Genomic DNA, 20,734 nt, shown 5'->3' with positions numbered 1-20,734 from the left:
TAGATTTCACTCGGCAAAATCTTTTTTTGTGTGTGTGCCTTTGTTGTTGTTTTTTTGTTGTTTTTTTTGCTCAAATCAAGCATCTGGATATGAACAAAAAGATTAGGATTAAGCCTTGTGGTTGGCAATTTCTCCAACTAAAACCAGACAAAAAGCTGCAGGAGGACTCCTGGCCACAGTATATATGGCTGTCTGAAGGTAAGTGATGGGTTTACACGAAAGGACAATTATAAATGTCTGCTTTGAACCAGACTGTATGTAAAATGTCTAAACCGTCATTGTAAACATCAACCACTTATAAATCCTCCTTCTTCTTCGCGTTATTCCCGGTTCCAGGTTCCTGTGGTGCACAGCGCCACCTACCGTCACTAAATAATCCACGCCTGTTAGTTTATAGCGGTCCGAGAGGATCCCTGAAGGACCCTCAACTCAACTCGGTAGGAAATATTTTGTTTATCGCATGAATATTCTAAATAAACACACGCCTTCCAGTCCACTGCGCACCTCGAAGTCCACATTCATAAACTAACAGTGTTATTTCATTTGTTGTCGTCCCAAGTCCAGAGAGGCGGCTCGTCCCAAGTTTTCCGCCTGATCACAATGTCGCTGCGGTTCGGTTTGGCCACCTAGCTCAACGGCTGTCAGTTGCTAAAAAAAATTTTTTTTAAAAAGGAGGGTGACAGCTCGACGACTCGTTTTGTCTGCAGCTCTGCGCTCAATACAACCGACACCATGTTTGAGGAGGCCAGTGAAGTGTTCGACAACATGTTCAAGTCTTCGTTCCCCCTCACCTTCATCGTGTTTATCCCCGCCGTGCTGATCCTGGTGTCGCCGCTGCCGGCCGAGGCGGCGCACGAGTTCACGGTGTACCGCATGCAGCAGTACGACCTGCAGGGACAGCCGTACGGTAAGACGTGCGATCCGTCAATGACCTCGATCTCTGAGCTGCAAACTCCCACTGAGCCTCGCCGTCGTTTCCAGCAGGTGTGAACTCACCTGAAGTGACGTTTCAATGACAGCGTGCAGCGGCTAGCTGGCTAGTTAGCTGCTAATGTTGCTAAGCTTGGCTTGTGGGCAGCAGCGAGACAGCTTCAGTTCCTGCAACCAAACCACTCATTAAGTCATGAAACCAGAGTGCAGTACAAAAACAAAACAAAAAGTGTGTCCCTTTATGACGGATCCTTCGTCATGACTGTCAGTGTTCATTATTTATTGGCTTAGCAACACTAGACAATGTAAAGGTGAGTTAAACGGGACAGGCAGGACCTTTCCCCTCCACAATGATGCCATTCAAGATCCTCCTTTTATACATTGAAGAAAGACTGGGTACAATACAGCATTACCCTTCATCCACACAGTGTGACAAAGGGAAACAACTTCTAATGGGGTACAGTGTGTTCACAGTTTGGTGTTTTCTTCCCCCAGTGTCCATGTCACAGCTGTTAGACTGAAATCAATGGAAGATACCAGACAAATAGATCCCCAATCTAAAGCCTCCTCTTATAGTCTTTGTCCTGCAGCTTCGTAGCGTTTGATAAATGCCAGTTCAACACATCCAATGCTGTTTTCCCAGCGCTGCATCAGAATTGACAACCTGTGTGTGTGTGTTGTGTCCTCAGGTACCAGGAATGCCATCCTGAACACGGAGGCCCGCACTGTGGAGGCCGAGGTACTAAGTCGTCGCTGTGTCATCATGCGGCTGGCGGACTTCTCGTATGACAAGTACCAGAAAGCCCTGCGTCAGTCAGCGGGAGCCGTGGTCATCATCCTGCCCAAGAACATGTCTGCTATGCCGCAAGACATAGTTCAGGTAATAACACACTTTACTGCCACAAATCACGGTCTTGACCGCGTCCCGGTTTTAGTCCTTCACCTGTCCCAGCGCAGACATTGCTTTGGGAATCAATTAGTGAGCTGTTTCCCTCCCAACTCCAAAAATCTTTTTTTTTTTTTTTTGTAATATACTTGGTAGTTCGGGTTTCCTGTGAAACACGTAAAGATTTTCATTCAGCTTGATCACATTTAGTGTGACTCTAAAGCAAAGTAAAGCATTCAGGGGCAGAATTGTGACAAAACCATGAATTTGTCATGTTTGTAACCTGTTACAGAGATTGAATATTGTCATGTTGTACACGTTGCGACTCATTAAACCTCCCGCTTTATGAGTGGGAATCTTCTGGAAAGCAGCAGCAGTTGGCATTTGATGTTTTGGTGACTTATTGTAGAGGCAGATTTTCTTCTAGAAAAACTGGATTACTTTGTAAAGCAGTTTGTCTCCCGTTGCTTCCTGCCATCACTGACACTCCTCTCACAACACAAACAGGGCTGCACAGTTAGTGGAATTGACCACAATATTCACGCTTAAAACGTGTTATCTGCTGCATATCAAATCAAAGTGTTTCCTAAATTAAGAGTCAGCAATCCACCAAGGCACAGTCGAGATGTTTTGACTGCTCTTTTGAGGGCTGTCGTACGTGCACACTCTGCAGCGGCAGCCTGAAGAGGAGTAATGTTCAGCAGAGAACAGACCTGCAAAACAAGAATAATATTTCTGGAGCGGAGGTCAAATTGTTAGTCCCTCAAAAAGATCATCATTCACTGTCTTACTTTGATGCAAAAATTACACCGGTAAGAATGTAGCACAACATGGAAGTGAAAGCAGTGCTTTGTTCAATAACGTGAAAATGCAATGAAAATATTATTTCCCTGAAATCGATGAATAATGGTAATATTGATGAACATAATGGTGATTATCATTTTGGCCATAATTGCGAAGCTCTAAATGTAGTGATGAGGCGCTTGCATTATATTTCCACTTTCAGTTTGAGTGTCTTTTCTTAATAAACCTGCTTTTCCCCCACTCTTTACCCTCTGCAGCAGTTCATGGAGTTAGAGCCGGAGATGTTGGCCACCGAGACCATCGTCCCCGTCTACTTTGCCATGGAGGACGATGAGCTGCTGTCCATCTACACTCAAACACTGACCTCCTCCTCCTCACAGGGCTCCTTATCGGCAGCTGAAGGTAGAGACTGAGGCACGTGTGATGATCAATCAGCGTATTTAAACAACATTTGTGACTGTGGTATTGTGTGTGTCTTCTATAGTCCTGCTGCACACGGCCACAGCCAACGGCTTTCAGATGGTGACCAGTGGAGCTCAGAGCAAAGCCATCAGTGACTGGGCCATCACCAGTTTAGAGGTGAGTGAGCTATAATCTGAATCTGAATAGACCTGTGACTGAATGAGCTGGCTGACACACATAGACCAGATTAGTACTACGAAGCAAGTTCAACATACCCAGGCTTTCTTTGCCTGAGCTGGCTCAACAAAGCGGAAACACGCAGTCAGATAATCGGTACTACGACGGTGGTTCTCAGCTTTCTCCGTTAGCTCAGGCTGTTGGCTCTGAGCGCGTTCACATAAAGGAGGAGGTGTTTGAGCATCTGACCAATCACAAACATGGACAAGTGTACTGACAGCAGAGCCACATATTTTATAAACAAGGTGCAAACTATAAATTAATAAAACTGGAATGAAGTTACACACATAATCCAGACTGAAAGCAGCAGAGCTGCAGCTGCTGAATGATGAAAGGGTGAGCAAAAAAAAAATTGAAGTTGAAAGACTTCGCCTATAATATCACCTTACCATAACACGCACAGGGAAATCTGAATTATTACATGAGGATATTTCAGAAAAATAATGTATTATTAGATGTATTCTCATGACTTATATGAACGTTTTCGTCTTATCATTTCACCTGCAGCCCTGGAGGTGTCAAACGGACTAAAGAGGAAATAAGAAATAAATATAAAATCATAATTCAATGCGAGAAGTAGGTTTACTGTCAGATCTTTTAAGTAAGCAACAAGTGCAATGCTTTAGTGCATCAATCAGTCCCTGTTGTTGGATGATATCAGTAAAAAAAACAGTGAAATTAAAATATACCTAACATATAAAAGACACAGAGGTTTGTCGGTCTCTGAACACTCTGCCCCCCGCAGAGGACTGTCTCACTGTTTTACTCCTCAGAGCACTGTCTCGCTGTCTTACTCCTCAGAGGACTGTCTCACTGTCTTACTCCTCAGGACTGTCTTGCTGTTTTACTCCTCAGAGGGCTGTCTCGCTGTCTTACTCCTCAGAGGACTGTCTTGCTGTCTTACTCCTCAGAGGGCTGTCTCGCTGTCTTACTCCTCAGAGGACTGTCTCACTCCTCAAAGGACTGTCTCACTGTCTCACTCTGCCTACTGAGCTCCACTGGATCTTCTATTTTTATTATTCATTCAGTTTGTGGCATTTTAAAAACGTTTTGGGAAGAACCAACTTCAAATGGTAAAAAGAATGCACAAGCAATGTTAAGATAATTTATTTATCTTTAATTTAATAGTGACAGTGGAGATAGACAGGAAATGAAGGGAATTAGAGCAGTGGAGTGACATGTAGCCAAGGTGAGGCCAGACAGAAGTCAAACCGGGCACTCACTGCTCAGAGTATTTGAACTCGTGGTATTCACTATAACCACTCGGCTATCAAGTCGCCCCAATTTACTGTCAAATACCCTCAGAAGCTCTGGAAAGAGGGATACGGGATGATGTTACATTAACACGGGCACTCATTTAAAAAAAAAAAAAAAAGACATTGCAGGTGATTGGATTAACTGTCTGTCTATCGCCATATGTCGTGAGCGAACATCAACCAATCAGATCGATTAACCATATGACGTAGTACGAGTGTGCTGAAGAGGAAACACAACAAAAGGCCGCTGTGGATCTACCTGAGGATAATTATTTGGCATGTCGTCACATCTAAACCTCCCTCGTAGCTGCTAGTTGTTCCTCACCACTGTGAGAAACGCATAACTTGAACCCTGACAGGATAGATTCTCCTGTTATCTCATGATCTTGTGAGCCCAGAGCCTTGTAAGGTAAAACAGATTGAGATCAACTAAAAAAAAAAAAAAAAAAAATGAAATGACGATTACATGTTTACTCATTGAGGATATAGTACTTAATTCACTTCACTGTGTAGCTGTGGACTCTAACCTGTCGCTAAAAGGAGGTTATAACAAAACCTTGAGGCCCAACAATGTACTAATACTTCAGAAGAACCTGCTGACAAGAGAAGAGAGATTCATAAAATAACTGTGTCTCCGCTTCCGAGGTGGACAGAGAGAACGTCTTGGTCCCTGAAGCTGTGACAGTCGATCTTGTGTTATTAGTTTTACCGCTCAGTGTGCTGCCTCTGAGTGCCCAGCCTGCATTTTTCTTAATATGTGGGTGGGCTTAAATTCCTGAACAAAAACTTGTGTGTTGGCTGGACACTGAGGATTTGAGCATTAGGGATTACTTCAACTTCATCCGGGGTGTTTGTGTTCTTACACAGAAATGATTTCCATGAATTACAGTGTAATTATGTGCATTTTGATGTTTACGTTTAGACTACACATATTTTAGTGCTTATGGATACAGACATTTAAACACACTGTAGCATGACAGCCTGATGGGCTTTAAATTACTTTGTGCTCAACGTTATTTTCTATTCAAACTGTAATTGTGTGTGTAGCTGCAAAGTGTTACGGAGTGCGTTAAAGACGAAATGCTCCTAAAAGGATCTTGATGAGGGGAAGTGCGAATCAAACCATCAGTCAGAAATGCTTCAAAACAAGGCAGGATTGTGATTTTACTTCAGAACTTCATAATCTGAGTTTTGTGTAAAAAAAACCAGAAGTAAAAAGTGGTTCAGTCAGACCGCAGAGGTTTAGCAGACTGGCACAGAGGTGGCGTTACCGTTAGCGGAATCTGAAGCTGCAGAGATTTTGTTTCCACTTTCTTTATTTTTTTGTAATTGCTGATAGTTTGATGTTCTTTGTTTTGTTCACCAGGGTCGTCTGGCTGGAGTCGGAGGAGAGGACCTGCCCACGATTGTTATGGTGGCTCACTATGACTCCTTTGGTGTTGCTCCAGTATGTTCGCCGATTCTTTTTTTTTCTGTCTTCATCATTTCTGACATCTTCACAACATTGAGAGATTAGCAGCAAAAATATTTTGCCAGCAAATATCCACATGATTTAGTTAAGTGGGATAATGTATTGACGCATAAAACTCATACTTAATCCTCTCGGTTTCCACTGGTCATTGAATTTCTGGAATATCATGTCATTTTAAAAACTCTTCTCCTGATATGGGAGGTCAGGGAGGATTTGATCATTGTTTGGGCCAAGTCATGGACGATCAGGGAAATTCATTTGTAGCATGTTTACATTTTAGTTGCCATTTATCCAAACATAATGTTTTTGATTACTTTATTTTCCGTATTTCTCGAGGTGTTTTATCCTCTTTCTGCTCATCAACAACTGGCAATAACTTCGTGAAGATGCTTTTTCTTGTACCTGCTAACAAAGGCAAACACTCCACGAATGCGTGTCATGTAAATTTCAACAGCTTTGGCCACAAAGCGATGACTTCAAAGACTGAGTGTTAAGAGTAAGATGACAGAAAAGTTTTTCAGTTCATTAAAGGTCGTGGAAATTCAGCCTTCTAGTCAGTGAAATTCAGGGAATTTGACATTTGACTTGAGTGGGAACCCTGTATCCTGTAATAGTTCAGGAAATAAGACATTAAATTCCACATAGCTGCCAGTAAAACGAGAGAGTGAAGTAATCAGACTGTGTGTGTTGTTGTGTCCAGTGGCTGTCATACGGAGCGGACTCAAACGGGAGTGGAGTATCCATGCTGCTAGAGCTGGCTCGCCTCTTCTCCAAACTCTACACCTACAAGAGGACACACGCTGCGTGAGTAGTGACGCCTGTAGACATTTTTCACACCGGACATTTTGGCTCTTCATAGCAGGAAATGAACTGATAGCTGATAGTAGCTGATAACGTTAAAGACAACTGCTTTCCTCTTCGGTAAATTGTTTTCATGCTTGTGTTATTTTGCAGCCACGCTCACTGTCATGGTGTTATGACAAGTCAAAATATCTATCTATTTTCACATTAGACAGGTTTGTGATCATGTTTATCTTCTTAGCTCAGATATCAACACACCTGAGAGGTTGTTTTTTTTTTTGGTAGGTTTTATCAACATAGAAATGATCATTTATTATATTTTATACACATCCATGTTTATGTAGACCCTTCACTGAAGCTCCCTGCTCTACTCACTTTATGCACTGTATATATGACGAATCGGTAGAGGCGGTATTGATTGCTGACCTCAGTTGTTCATGTGAACATAAGCCAAATTCTATTTCTTATGTCCGTCTCATTTGTTATGGTTAGTGTCCTGCTGTGAAGGCTTTTTGAGAACTATATTGAATTATCTGTGCACTTGGTCAGCAATAAGAATCACATCTGACTGCGTTAAACACTCAGACCAGTGAGTAATATGACGCAGACTCATCCTCATGTCGGAATGTACTTAATGAGCTGATTGGAAGGAATCACTTGTTTGAAAGTACACATTACTGTAAATGTGCTGTCGGCACTACTCACTTAACAGCTCCATCATTTTAGAAAACACTCTGCGATTTATTTTCTCCAGTTGACAGCTGTCTACATATCCTATATCGCGCACACACCTTTATCACTCGCATCATTCTCCTGTAGATTTCTCATGTCTGATTTGGTGTTGTGTGTTCAGGTACAACCTGCTGTTCTTTGTATCCGGTGGAGGAAAGTTTAACTACCAGGGAACCAAACGATGGCTGGAGGACAATCTGGACCACACGGGTACAGTTCAGTCATCTCGCACACAACCTACAGAGAGATCAGAAGTATTCAGCAGCTGGATTTGGTTCATTGTTCCAATAATAATACAATCCTCAACATCTGATTAGAGAATATCATTTGCAGCCAAACCAGAACAGAGTCGATCACCGTGCCCTCTCACTTGAACATAAGCAGTAACTTTACTACATGCTGTTACGTGACTTTTGTATATCTTCCATATTTATGAATGTATTTTGTTCTTCCTGAATAGACTCCAGTCTGCTGCAGGACAATGTCGCCTTCGTGTTGTGTCTGGACACTTTGGGGAACGGAGACTCTATGCACCTCCACGTGTCCAAACCTCCTAAAGAGGGAACCCCTCAGTATTCTCTGCTCAAAGAACTGGAGATGGTAAAAACTCAGACACTTGATTCTATAAATTACTGACAAAACGGGTCAAAATAGACTCTTCTGTTAATGGCATGCATTGTACTCATCCCATAACCTACATACACATGTATACACATATACATGTAAATGGGTGTGTAAAATCAGCATATCCCCTTTAACATGGCAGCAACAATTTATTTTATTAATGAGTCGCATCATGTGAGTTTGAAACCAGAGCACATATGCTGCTGAGTTCATTTGTGAGTTTTCATTAGAAATACCAACTGATGTATGCAGAGTTTCAAGTATAGAAATAAAAAATACTCTTGTAAGAATATATTTGTTGTCAATTTCCTACAGATTTTCCCCTCCTCCCCGCTATAAACGATTACAACTGGAGCATGTATTGATGCTATAAATGTGGATGTTCCCTCCCAGGTGGTTACAAGTCAGTACCCGGAGGTCAAGTTCTCCATGGTCCACAAGAAAATCAACCTGGCCGACGACATGCTGGCCTGGGAGCACGAGCGCTTCGGGATCCGCCGCCTGCCGGCCTTCACTCTGTCGCATCTGCCTTCGCACCGCCTGGCTCAGCGCTCCAGCATCATGGACGTGCAGTCAGTGTCCCCCATCTCTCGCCACGGAGCGGGAGAGCCCCCTGCTGGGTGGGTTCATTACTGCAAGTCTCTCAAAAGTCTCAAATCACCCCCCCCAAAAAAAGAAGTTTCCATTCCAAGCAGACAGTCGTGGTCTTTCATGTCATAATTGTTTCATTTCCATTTTTACACCATCGGTCATTGTGGTAGTTTCACCTCCTCGAGCTGTCTGTCTTTCTGTCAGTAAATCATTTATCCCGTCTTCTTTTCTCAAACGTTCTCTGTGAAACCGAAATCTCTCACCTCTCTCTCACCTCTCGCTCCTTTGCAGCGCAGGGTTTCTGCTTTCTCTCCTCTGATCTCTCAGTGTTTCCTTTACGCTAACTTTTTGCAAACTTGTGTTTGTGTCTCGCAGGCCTCATGTAGATGTGAAGAAGCTCGGCAGGAACACCAAGGTAGTGGCAGAGGCGCTCGCCAGAGTCATTTATAACCTCACTGAAAAGGTAAACGGAATGAGGAAATTGTGCATCGCGGGGAAATTCTAGACGTTTTGCCTATATCCTGCAAATAATGTGGATCTTTTCGTTCTTCTGGCTTCGAAGGGGGCACCTGGAGACCTGCAGATATTCACGGAACAAATGGTACGTCACTTAAACTCACCTTCTACCTTCAATCTCATACCTCATTCATACAAACTGAGTGACACAGGTTTAATCCTTAGTAGTCATTTGGCAGTAAAGAAACACTCTAAATTGATCCTTTGCGGACTCTCGTGTGCTCGTGTGTCTCTATTGTGATTTAATTTGTGGCTCATGTCAGCAGGTGCAGGAGGAACAGTTGTCAGCGGTGGTGGACTGGCTCACAGCGCAGCCCCGAGCTGCTCAGCTGGTGGACAAAGACAGCAGCGTGGTGTCCACGCTGGAATATCACCTCGGACGCTACCTCAAGGACGTGAAGAGGCACTACGTCAAAGCTGACAAAAGGTAAAGAAAGGGTGAAGACAAGCAGAAAACACAGACGTTTTTTTATGTGAACATCTTGTAGTCAAATCCGTCTTGAAGCAATAAAGAGGAAGAAACCTGGCTGTCGCATCGGCTGTGACGTTACTTACTAAAAATATATTGTCACAGGATTTGATCCAGTATATTTCCTGAAATCAGAGTTGTAATATGTGTTCTATATTCTGATCTGGTTTAATTGTCACAATGTCAAAGTGACCGTTTTTTTTTAACTTTGTCTTCAGGGATCCAGAGTTTGTGTTCTACGACCAGCTGAAGCAGACCATGAATGCTTACAGGTGAGGATTCTTCACCGATTTATTGTAGCTTTGTAAAAGCGCTGCAGCTCACTTTTCTGGTTTCATTTTTCCAGAGTTCATTTTTTCAGACTTTGGTTGGAAAAAAAAAAAGAGATCAAATTGAAACATTAAAACTTCCCTTATGAAACGTGTCGTGTCAAAGGTCATGCTTGACTGCCTCTCCTTTTGAAATCCCTCGTGTGGCCTCTTCTCTTTATCTGGTGTTTTCCTCTTCCTCTCAGAGTGAAGCCGGCGATCTTTGACCTGCTGCTGGCAGTCTGCATCGCAGCCTACTTAGGGTTGATGTATCTGGCTATCCAGGTAAGTCACCAGTTGTTCCGCCTCGCTGTTCTGTACAAAAGGTACCAACACAGAATTGGGGGCGTTGTTGTTCTGCAGTTAAGCCGGCAGCGTTTCTATCACCGAGGCAAATCTAGCTTTTACACAAGACATCGTGAGCCAGCATGTCATGGGACTACGCACCGATGACGCATGTTTGCAGGAAAATGAAATAAAACACGGCAAAGACATGTGCAGACACGTTTTTGGAATGATCCCTCCGATGTGGTTGTCAAATACTTTTCACACTTGGACAAAGACATGTCAAGGAGACAGGATGTTTTACATTTTACTGTCCACACTGATGCTCCGAACCAGTAAACGTCACTGGGAATTTAATGGTTATTAATAACTAAAAAAACCAAAAACATTTAAAACAGTTTCTAATCCACCCCGAGCCTCTTTTTCTGCATTATGTTCTGTAAAATATAGTTTCCATATCGGTCAACAGATTCATAGATACTGATATATTTATGATAGGCCAATATCAGCTCGTATATCAATCAGGCTCTACAAATGACTGAAATTGGTCTTAAACGAATTCCCATTTTTGTCAAAAAACATAATCAATATCATGTGCCAAACTCGTCACCGGTCTCTTCTCTTGTGGTTTCTTCACAGAACTTCGGAGTCCTGTACAGTGTTGTCCGTAGAATCACCCAGCCCAAGGCCAAGGCCCACTAAGGTGCACAACACCTTTTTTTTTTTCCAGGCCCTACTGTACCCTTTTCCTCAGATCAATAAACTCTAGCCAGTCAAATTGCAGAAGCTAGACCGGGCTGCTCCTCTCATGGTGGTTTTCAAACCAGCAGAATCACTTCCATTTCTTCATCCTGATGCACAAACTATGATGTCAGATCCTGTCGTGCTGCCAACTCGATCCATCGGGTCTCATGGACCACAATAATCAGGAATCATCTTTCACGCAGATGTTTTGTCATTGGTCTAAGTCCCTTGTGTTGGAGATATTTCATGATTTAGCCCTCATGAGGGATGCTAATCATCTGTCCGCACCTCACAGGTCCACATGCTGTACTGATCACTCTTCATCGCTCCTCTCGGTGTACTTTACGAGCCAAACTGTTGCCGTGTGTGGTCTCAGGCAGCTACAGGGAGAAACCGACCACACAGAGTAGAGCCCACAATTTGTTTTTGTTAGAATGCGTTCACCAACCTTCTTGTCACAGGATGGGTTCACACTCTTCAAGTCTTCTTTGGCACGTCTCACCTGCCCTCTTGTATTCTGAAAGACTTCATTGATCATTGAAAATGTTCTTTCACCCTGTTTGGTTTGATATTTCCTCTGTGACCATCCTTCCCCCACAGCAGGAAACACTGTCCATGAAAACAGTTTTAAAATTTAAGAAATGCATCTTTGACGATTGACTTTAATAACTTATATTGCTGAAAGCTCTCATCGGCTTCAGATAAACTTAAGAATGCATTTTTGCACAGAGATGACTGATTTTTGTCTTTAATTTCTCTAAGGTTGCGTTTAACAATTATTTTCATTACTAATATTAAGAGTCCCTTTTCAGTTATTCAGTTTATCACTAAATGTCAGAAAATAGTGAGAAACACTAATCATACACTCAATTTCTATTTACTGGAACACAGAAAATAAAGTACATTGAGTACTTGTTCGGACAGGAGGAAAGATCAATCCCTTTTTCAGATTACATATCTGCATGTGTCTATTGTGTTGAAAAAGACCTGAAAAAAACCTGAACTTTTCCTTCAAACACAGTGACACAGACTCCTTGAACACAAATACTGTTTACGGAAAAGACGAGATGTTGAACTGAAATGTGAAGTAGAGTTTAGATATTCTTAATGCCATTGCCTTGGTAGAGAATTTTATTAAAAGAAACGAATGATAGAAAATTCCTCGCCAGAAGATATTAACGTGTGAATCGCCCCATTTAATGTAGGTGTATTATGATAGAAATTTTCGCCCCTGCGTTTTCCTTCTTGCTTTTCGTGTCACTTCTTTCTGCAGTCGAGGGTTGTGTGACTTGCTGTGTCTCATTTTTACCGATCAAGTCTTTTCTTTTGTAAATCCTGAATTGAGAAAAAAACAAAACAAGTAGTGCTGGGTCTCCTCGTCTGAGGCCTCGTTACAAAAGGTCACTGCAACGAACACGTTTTCTTACCTAATCAGAACACATTTGTGTTTGGTGTTTGGTCCTTTGCCAACAGATCTGGAGCAGATAAAACGCCCCCTTCACTCCATTTTATCAGCACTAACATGTTACGAGTGAGACCTTTTGTTGACAAGCAAAATCAGACATTTTTATAGCCTTGGTAAGATTTTGGTCAAAGCAGCAATGCAGTATTTAAACACTGGATGTCTTGAAATGGGCAGTAACACACAAGGTTGAACATTTATGGGAAAAAAAGATCTTAAACACACTTAGAATAGTACTTTTCATTAAATATTGGTGTGTAAAATGAATACTTCTGTGCTGCCTTCACCTTTTCTTGTGGCTGAATGGTGTTTATTTGTTTTCCATGTTTCAATGCATGACCTGTGACCTCTCTCCACTCCCCCCCCCCACACCTGCAGTCACCATGGTAACAATGACAGGATTTTTTTTTTTTAGATTACCAACACGAGGGAAATCACTGTGTGGTACATATGACCTTTAATTTATTTGTTTTCATTTGTGCACTGAAATGAACTCTCCTCTGCTCTGAACTGTGTTTCATCCACGACACTTGATCTTTGCAATGAAAATGATATCGGTTGTGATTTAAATAAATAAATGACAAAAAAAAAAAAAATCACTTAGAACGTGTCTTGTTTACTGACATGTTTTATTTTGAGAAAAAAATGAAACGATAACATTGGCTGAAATGGTATTAAAATTGTATTACAAAAGAGCAAGTACGCGTCTTTATCAAGTATTTTAGAAAGTGGTCAAATTCAGTTTGAAAAACTCAGGGTAATTTGTGTAGTTTACAGTGTGTATCAATGGTCCAAAAATCAGTAAAACATGCTTTAAATTAGAGATTTAGTTTATGATCCTTCAGTTGTAGTCATAAAAATTCCCAAATTCTCCCTTTTTTTAAATTTTGATCTCGTAGAATAAAAATAATACTAATAAATTACAGTGCAATGTATAAGAAATACCTGCAGGGCTTTTCTGCCTGCCACACTCTGCCAGCTCACCTCTTCACTCATCAACAGCTCCCACAAACACTTGCCTCATGGTTTGGGTGGACATTTTGGCACAATCAAAGCATGAATGAAGATACTTTGGGTCATGATGGAGCAGAAACTGAGAGTCAGTTCAGAAAGATGACTCGCGCTTCATACTGGAAACCACAATTCTTCTTTCATTACTGTCACTGCCCGACCTTTTCTCTTCTGACCTTTGTGTTTTGAAATGACTACTGTGCGGTCTAGACATCGATGTATAAGACTGAATATTTCCAGATAAATCCACTGCAGCCTTTAGCCCTGTCATTCTTCCTGCTTTTAATCAATAGTCCTCAAATTATTTGACAGGGTCTGTTATGTAGCATATTTCAACACAAAACGACCGCAGCTCTAACAGTATGGTTAATCCTCCACAGCTTTAGCAGTAAAGTGGTCTTTTACCAGACACCAGTCACTTTATTTTGCTGATCTTAATATATGGAAATGGGGAGTTTATACTCCACTCACTGCAACACAAATCCACTGCAGCCTTTGTAATAAAGTGTTCCTGCCAATTATGCTGATACCTTTCTAGACACTTTTTATCCTCACGCTCTGATTTTCTCAGTTTTGAGCTCAGTGTACTTTATTCAGGAGTGACGAGGTGAGAGCCAAATGTCAACTCCACACATTTACATAATTCAGTAAAGGTGAGTAGTCTGACTGAACTGAGCTTCACACGTGACATGCTTCCGACGACTTTAACCAAAAATGATCTCAACTGTAAGCCACTGTTGTATCAAATGTAAGAGTAAGCCAAATCAAATCTATACAAAAAAAAAAAAAACACGAAAATGTTTTTCCTTCCACTTTGGATAGTTCAATCATCTTAGAAGTGGTCGGGTTGGAAATGTGGATCAAACTCTACCATCATGATACAGATAATTTTATATTTCCAATTTTCATGAAAGTCAATTGAATTAAAGGGTCAATTCCAATCATGGGCACATATAGTGAATGTTTTTCTAATAAAGTCAGTGCTGCTAATTTGAACTTTTAATTGAAATTGAAAATTAATTGAGAAATTGGGCAAAATAACCAATCATGAATGCTTGTTTTGGGGTAATCCAGCAGTGTCAATACTTGGAAAAAGTACTCTAAATTAAAAGTATTCTTTAAATGGTGCCGTTAAACAGTTTATTGATCAAAAACATTGCCCATAGAAGCTGAATACAACCTGAGCTGTTAAAAATGATAGAAACCACGTTGTAAACAGTATAGGAAATGTATATTGTCTCGTGGTTTACAGAATGATGTTGCCCAGCCCGAGTTGTAGTTACTCGTCAGAGCACTGTTTGTAGCGGGAGAAAGCTTTCTGTACCATGTCAGACCTAAGGGAGGACTCACACCTAATCCAGATAACAGGTCTTTGTGGGTTTGCTGCAAACTTCACTGTCCTCATATAACAACAATACCAGGAAACGATGGATAATCTAGTCTCACAGTTGAACAGGAGGGAAGCAATATGTTGAATAAACCGTGTTACCTACAGTACACGCGTGATGACGACAGTAAAAAATGAGTGTGAGCCAGCGTTCAAATTAAAAAGAAAGAGATCAGAGACTAAAATCCAGATGTTTGTGATGACGGTGAAGAAAACGACTCACTGGTCCCTGAAAAATATCTGAGCAGACTATCATCAACTCGCACACAGCAGAAAAACAACAATACATCTGGAATACAAACAGTGCTCTCACAAGAAAAATAACAGCAGCAATTCTTCCCCCCCAAAAAAGAAGAAAAGAAATCAACAAGTATAACCTGAACTACAACAATAATAGGGATAGTTTCATGTCAAATTAAAAGTTACTTTTAACTATCCGCCCCGAATGTTAAAATTCGGGGACTGTGGAAGACAGACAAAACAAAAACTCCTATGGACAGACGACATCTGCGGCCTGCTCCAGCAGCACAAGCATGCTGTTCATCGAAACAAAAGCTTGAATTTGATCGAAAAGGTAAAATGATTAGAAATATCCCTTCTTTTCTACAGGTGCAGCAGTTGTTACCATTGTTTCCACACACACAGTGAACCAGCGAGGTCAGACCACTGTAGTTTGATTTGATGTGTTCAAATTAAGATTCAAATAGAATAAAAACCCTCACAAAGGTGGAATTAATGTGATAAATTTCATTCGTTCCTGTCTCTAAATGTGTGTCTGAGGCTCTTTTGTGAGCTGCAGTGTCTAGAAGACCCACATTTAATGGCACAGGAAGGTCTGCCACACATTATATTCATCACATTGTGTGTTCAGTGGTCAGCGCTGCTTCAAACAAGATCAGATGAAACATTAATAGACATGATGATTACATAGCTAGAGGATTTTTGACAATTTCATAGCATATTTCCAAAGTCATTCCAATGTCATGCATTCCTGATTACCATAATGTGCATACATAGTGTTTCTATCATACTGATTTTTATCTTTACACAAGTTCTGGGCTATTGCTCCAATTTTTCTGTGAAACCAACAGCCGCCACCACCTGTGACCCGGTTATAAATATGATTCAGATCTATGTCCTTAACAAACAAACAAAATCATGAGGATGACACTGAAACCCAGTCAATCAATTCTAGCTATTTGCTGTCATTAAACCAGCAATCAGCTTGTATGCCTTCATGTCAGTGCAGCAACAGATGCTTTGCAACACACATTGAGTAGCGACAGGAAGGAAAAAAGAAAAGAAAAGCTTTTTACACACAGGAATGCCAAGTGAATATTCCCAATGTCTTTTGACCGTCAGTACAAGAGACAAACTGAGAGTTGAAATGTTTTTTGACTTTAAAAGACTCGGCTACATCCGTACACTTCATGTCCCGAAACACACACACACACACACACACACACACACACACACACACGCACACACACACACACACACACACACACACCTACCTGGCTTTTTAATTCAAACTAATGGACGCCGGGGGGCCAGAGCTGCACGGTCCACTACTGACTTGTGCAATAATATGAAAATCAAAACATGTGGTGAAGCAGCACCAAACAGTGCCAGGCCGGCTCTCCTGCATCACTGAATGATGATTTTCTTTTTTACTTTTTTTTTTTTTATCCTCATATTTTAAGCCAAAAAGGATGGATGGAGTTTGAAGACAGGGGAAGGAGGGAGAGGAATTTATGAGGAGACATGTCACCCCGACAGAACTAGCATATTGCTTGTTTGCCAGGTTACTAAAGGTTACTACAGCTCTACGTGTCTATAGAACCATTACAGGCCTAAATTGTTCCTTGTCTGCATGTTGCGGCGCCGTTAAGGGTGATGTAATGACTATGACACCCTGTACTACTGCTGTACAGTCCCAGTCACACTCACACTCAAACTGGTTTGTTTCTACGGAGTCTATAAAATGTAAAGTTAACAACAGTAAGACAAAAAGGTCGGCTGCAATAACATTCACAGTGCTCTAATAAAACAAGTGAAAATGACAGTGTGGAAATGAAATGTTCTAATAAAACAAATAAGAATAAAAACTCATCGCTCGCAGCCTAACATGGTGTTTTCCTTCGTTTTGTTTTTGTGACGCTCTTCCCTTCAACCACGCTCTGAGCATGAGCTTTCCAAGGAGGGCGTCTTGTCTCGCGTGTACTTGTAGCCCAGTGCCAGGTGGTGGCGACGGAGAGCTCGTTATAGATGCTTCTCCTTAGTGATCCCGTTCTGCACGTGCTTCCTGCAAAAAGAAAAGGGAGACACAAGAGAGAGGAAAGAGAAGGGCATGAGAGGGTGAGAAGAGGGTTGTCAGCTGTGGCGATCAGCAGATGTGAGGCATTAGCGGGCACCTAGGATATCAGGCATGTTCAAGGCCACACAGATAAGGAGCGCCACATAATCTCCATATGTTCCCGGGCTGTTTGATCCCATCTGAGTGCTGCTGCTTACACAAGCTCAGTGGGAGATCTGCTCCCTGTGCAGCTACACCTGCCTTCAGGAGAGGAGGAAGTGCAGGCTAGAACAGACTCTGTACTGACTTCAATTATGAAATCTTTGAATTACAATCACAAACAAGGCAGTTTTAGGCAGTTTTTTTGTGTGACAATAAGGGAGGCTGAGTGAAGAAGACAACAGCAGTATCGGAGTCCTCTGAGCTGCCGTGGTCAAAGGCTACCATGATAACTGGCAGCCGATGATAGGGATGCACATGGCAATCAGCCACGAGGCAGCTCCTCAGATAAAGACAGATGAATCCATACGTTCAGATAAGAGCACAAACAGATGCACTTTGATTTAAATCAGAGCGTTTTCTTGTTCGAAGCTCACTCTGACAAAGTGCTGACGACTGACAGACACATTAGAAATGACCTCTGTACTGTGTAATATAGTCACTCCACAGTGTAAATCTGTAGATTATTCAAGTCACTTTCCTCTTGTAGAGGAAAATAATTATTACTGTAACTGCTTAAATAAGTTGTGAAATTTTACTGACATGACACAGGCACTACAATTGTGATTAAACACACAATATTTATCAACCAAAGCTGACTAGGCTTTTTCTGCAAAACAAAAGAAATACAATAGTGAATGAGATCGTGATTAACGCTCCAGCGTCTTCAGCCGTGAACTAGAAAACCACTTAGCTTAGACTTTTGTTTGTTACCTAAAGCGTAGAGCTAAAAAGCTAAACATACCTACATATAATGTAAAAAAAAAAAAGAATTAAAATGTTAAAAATTCACTTTTATTTTTGCATCTATAACAATTTGGCACGACAGCAACAGATATATATTCAATGTTCCCTGGTTGTGCTGTAAAAATGTTATCAGTTACTTGCTTATGTCTAAAAAAAAAAACCAGCGGCTTTAAGTCGTACCAGTGGCACCATGCAATCCAAATACCACAATTTCCCATAGAAATCACAGTTTCATGTTGTCAAGGATGTATTTGAGCTTATATCACTCCAGTGGGAAGTGATTCCAACTTAAATATAGTGCAGAATGTGGTTGACAACAAGAATAAAAGTGTAAGAGTTTGATTGGCTACTGTGTCAACCTAGCTTCACTTTGTATGCAATTGTACAATATATTAAACCAAGACTAACTTTTTCTGAGCAGCAGCAACAGCAGCCTCCCAGGACACAAGTTAAATCACACAAAAATAGTAGTTACAGGGCGTAACTCCAGTTCCATGAGTATGTGCGTAGCCCGTTAGAGGATGAAGCACATACAAAAAAAAATTATAATTTAAATACAAACCTGCAACAGTGATTTGCACTCATAACAAATACGAATACATGGGATGCTGACATAATTAGTCAGATAAATAAATCTTACAAAACTTGGATTTAGCAATCGATCGTACCCGATAAACCAAAGCGCAAAGAGGATCCATTCTTACTATAACAAGTCAGCGTGCCATTGAAATGATTTTGAATGTTTGTTTTTTGTTTTTTAAAGGTAAATAGCATATTTTAATGTTGATAAGGCTGTTGTTTATTATCCTTTTTAAATCTACAGCGTCCGAGCTGACTAAATGATTCACGTTTTTTTTGGCCATATTTATAAGAAAGTGTTTTTTTTCTTGGTCATGCCAGCAACTCCCATCAGCCTCAGCAGCACTATGTGTTCGTTGCTAATTAGCAACTGTTGGCATGCTACCATGCTTAACTAAGATGGTAAACATGGTAAACATTCTTCCTGCTGAACCTCACGAAGGTGCCGTCGCCGTCGCGAGCATGTTGACATGCTGGCTCCAGCCTTGAGCTCAAAGCTATACGTACAGTGCTTACGTACAGCCTCACAGAGCAGAGCCTGGCTCAGTATTCTTTGTTCACAATACTCAGCATATTACAAATGCGTACGGCTGATGTGTATTCATGTACTTTAAATACACTTTATCATATGTTTCTTTATATAATAAATAATAATAAAAAAAATATATCAGTGAAGCCTAGATCTCTGTCTTGTAGCGTCAGCATTAGGTGGTGCTCTGGGTGTAAAACCTGTAAGACTGAAAGAGGCCCGCTCTTCACTGTAGTTCATGCTCTCCATAACAATATGTCTTAAAACTCACAATATATTAACGTGGAAAAAAAAAATCTGCCAGCAGCTGATGGTCGTTAATTTTCCACCTTCAGATGTGGACTGAAAGAGAAGACGGGGTGTGAGGGTGCTGCTCACCCCTGGGCAGAGTTGTGATGTCCAGCATCATCATCCTTGTTTTCTGCCTGAGACTCTCTGAGCAGGTTCGCAGCCGCCTTGCTGCTGTCCTCGTCCTCGTACTCCCTGACATCGTTCACCTCCTTCATCTTTAGCACCTTCACCACGAAAACCACAATGAACTGCACAAAAGACGGGACGGAGACAGGAAGCAGAGAGATCAGATTAAGACATATGTTGTGACAGTTTTCAATGGACTATAAATGCTTTCTGGATTTTGAATGAATAAAAAAAAAAACATCGCGTCCTCACCAGGAACCAGTAGATGTTCATGAGCAGCAGGGCGAAGAGAAGAGCGTTGAAGAAGAAGTAGAAGGGGATGTTGGGGACCGACTGGAGGCTGGACACACACGTGGCATACAGCACTTTGAGAGGGAACCAGTAGAGACGGAACCAGAACCTGAGAGATGAAGACGGGAAGACAAGAAACACCAGGAATAGAAATGAACATTTATTCAGTGTATTCAGACACAAAACCAATGAAACTGTCAAGACTACAAAACATTGGACTGTGTGTGTGTGTGTGTGTGTGTGTGTGTGTGTGTGTGTGTGTGTGTGTGTGTGTGTGTGTGTGTGTGTGTGTGTGTGTGTGTGTGTGTTTGTGTGTGTAAAATCTCACCAGGTGATGCTGAAGCTGACAGAGCCCATGTTGGACAGCACGTCGTTGAGCAGATAATAGCCTCCTCCTCTGGACTTCAGGTAGATGTTGAGCTTGGTGAACTCCAGCTGGATGTCATTGATGTCGTGCAGGAATAACACCAGAATCCCCACGTTGTGGTATCTGAACGGCAGACAACACACGGTACAGTTTCTACTTATATCTAGTACAGATATAGCCCTACAGGATATTGTACAGACAAGTACCGAGAGCAAAAGATGGATCAAATATGATGCATGATTTTGAAGTCATGTTTCTGTCTCCGTTACCAGGTGTAGCAATCGGGTTTTTTTTTTTACTTAATTTGCATTTTACTTGTATTTAATTGTATCCATGCTCTTTTATGCGGCTGTGCGTCTGCTGTCTTGTCGTG

At 41.5% G+C, this 20,734-nt stretch overlaps 2 protein-coding genes across 6 annotated transcripts in view; one reads left to right on the top strand and one right to left on the bottom strand.

Moving 5' to 3' along the window:
- The first annotated feature begins 383 nt into the window (after window positions 1-383).
- On the top strand, window positions 384-13,114 carry ncln (nicalin). Of its 5 annotated transcripts, XM_069699089.1 has the most exons (16): window positions 384-437; window positions 560-907; window positions 1,620-1,810; window positions 2,878-3,022; window positions 3,105-3,199; window positions 5,882-5,962; window positions 6,687-6,790; window positions 7,641-7,729; window positions 7,980-8,119; window positions 8,537-8,763; window positions 9,110-9,198; window positions 9,289-9,335; window positions 9,514-9,677; window positions 9,938-9,991; window positions 10,234-10,312; window positions 10,952-13,114. In XM_069699089.1, the coding sequence occupies exons 2-16, from the start codon at window positions 733-735 to the stop codon at window positions 11,012-11,014; spliced, it is 1,743 nt and encodes a 580-aa protein (XP_069555190.1). In that variant the 5' UTR covers window positions 384-437; window positions 560-732; the 3' UTR covers window positions 11,015-13,114. The 5 variants fall into 5 exon arrangements, with proteins under 5 accessions (XP_069555190.1, XP_069555191.1, XP_069555189.1 ...); XM_069699090.1 differs by lacking the exon at window positions 384-437 and having other exon boundaries at window positions 438-907; window positions 9,517-9,677; XM_069699088.1 differs by lacking the exon at window positions 384-437 and having other exon boundaries at window positions 438-907.
- The window catches only part of cers1 (ceramide synthase 1), a 31,035-nt gene continuing 23,175 nt past the window's right edge, over window positions 12,875-20,734 (bottom strand). Inside the window, exons 5-8 of the mRNA XM_069699093.1 lie at window positions 20,323-20,484; window positions 19,956-20,103; window positions 19,665-19,825; window positions 12,875-17,221 (exon numbers count right to left, since the gene is read on the bottom strand). Coding sequence (XP_069555194.1) covers window positions 17,179-17,221; window positions 19,665-19,825; window positions 19,956-20,103; window positions 20,323-20,484 — 514 coding nt within the window. The 3' untranslated portion in view covers window positions 12,875-17,178. The remainder of the gene's footprint in view (window positions 17,222-19,664; window positions 19,826-19,955; window positions 20,104-20,322; window positions 20,485-20,734) is intronic.

Source organism: Brachyistius frenatus, unplaced genomic scaffold (assembly GCF_029030835.1).
Source record: "Brachyistius frenatus isolate BFR_SWC_R1_liver_20210118 unplaced genomic scaffold, ASM2903083v1 Contig_29, whole genome shotgun sequence".
Classification (NCBI taxonomy): domain Eukaryota; kingdom Metazoa; phylum Chordata; class Actinopteri; family Embiotocidae; genus Brachyistius; species Brachyistius frenatus.
This window is presented reverse-complemented; position numbering and strand designations above follow the sequence as displayed.

What these genes read in the sequence shown, in the direction of transcription:
- ncln (XM_069699089.1), top strand. Translation starts at nt 733, where the DNA reads ATGTTTGAGGAGGCCAGTGAAGTGTTCGACAACATGTTCAAGTCTTCG. An exon ending in TACGTCAAAGCTGACAAAAG is followed by an intron (nt 9,678 to 9,937) that starts GTAAAGAAAGGG and finishes CTTTGTCTTCAG; the next exon opens with GGATCCAGAGTTTGTGTTCT. An exon ending in TGATGTATCTGGCTATCCAG is followed by an intron (nt 10,313 to 10,951) that starts GTAAGTCACCAG and finishes GTTTCTTCACAG; the next exon opens with AACTTCGGAGTCCTGTACAG.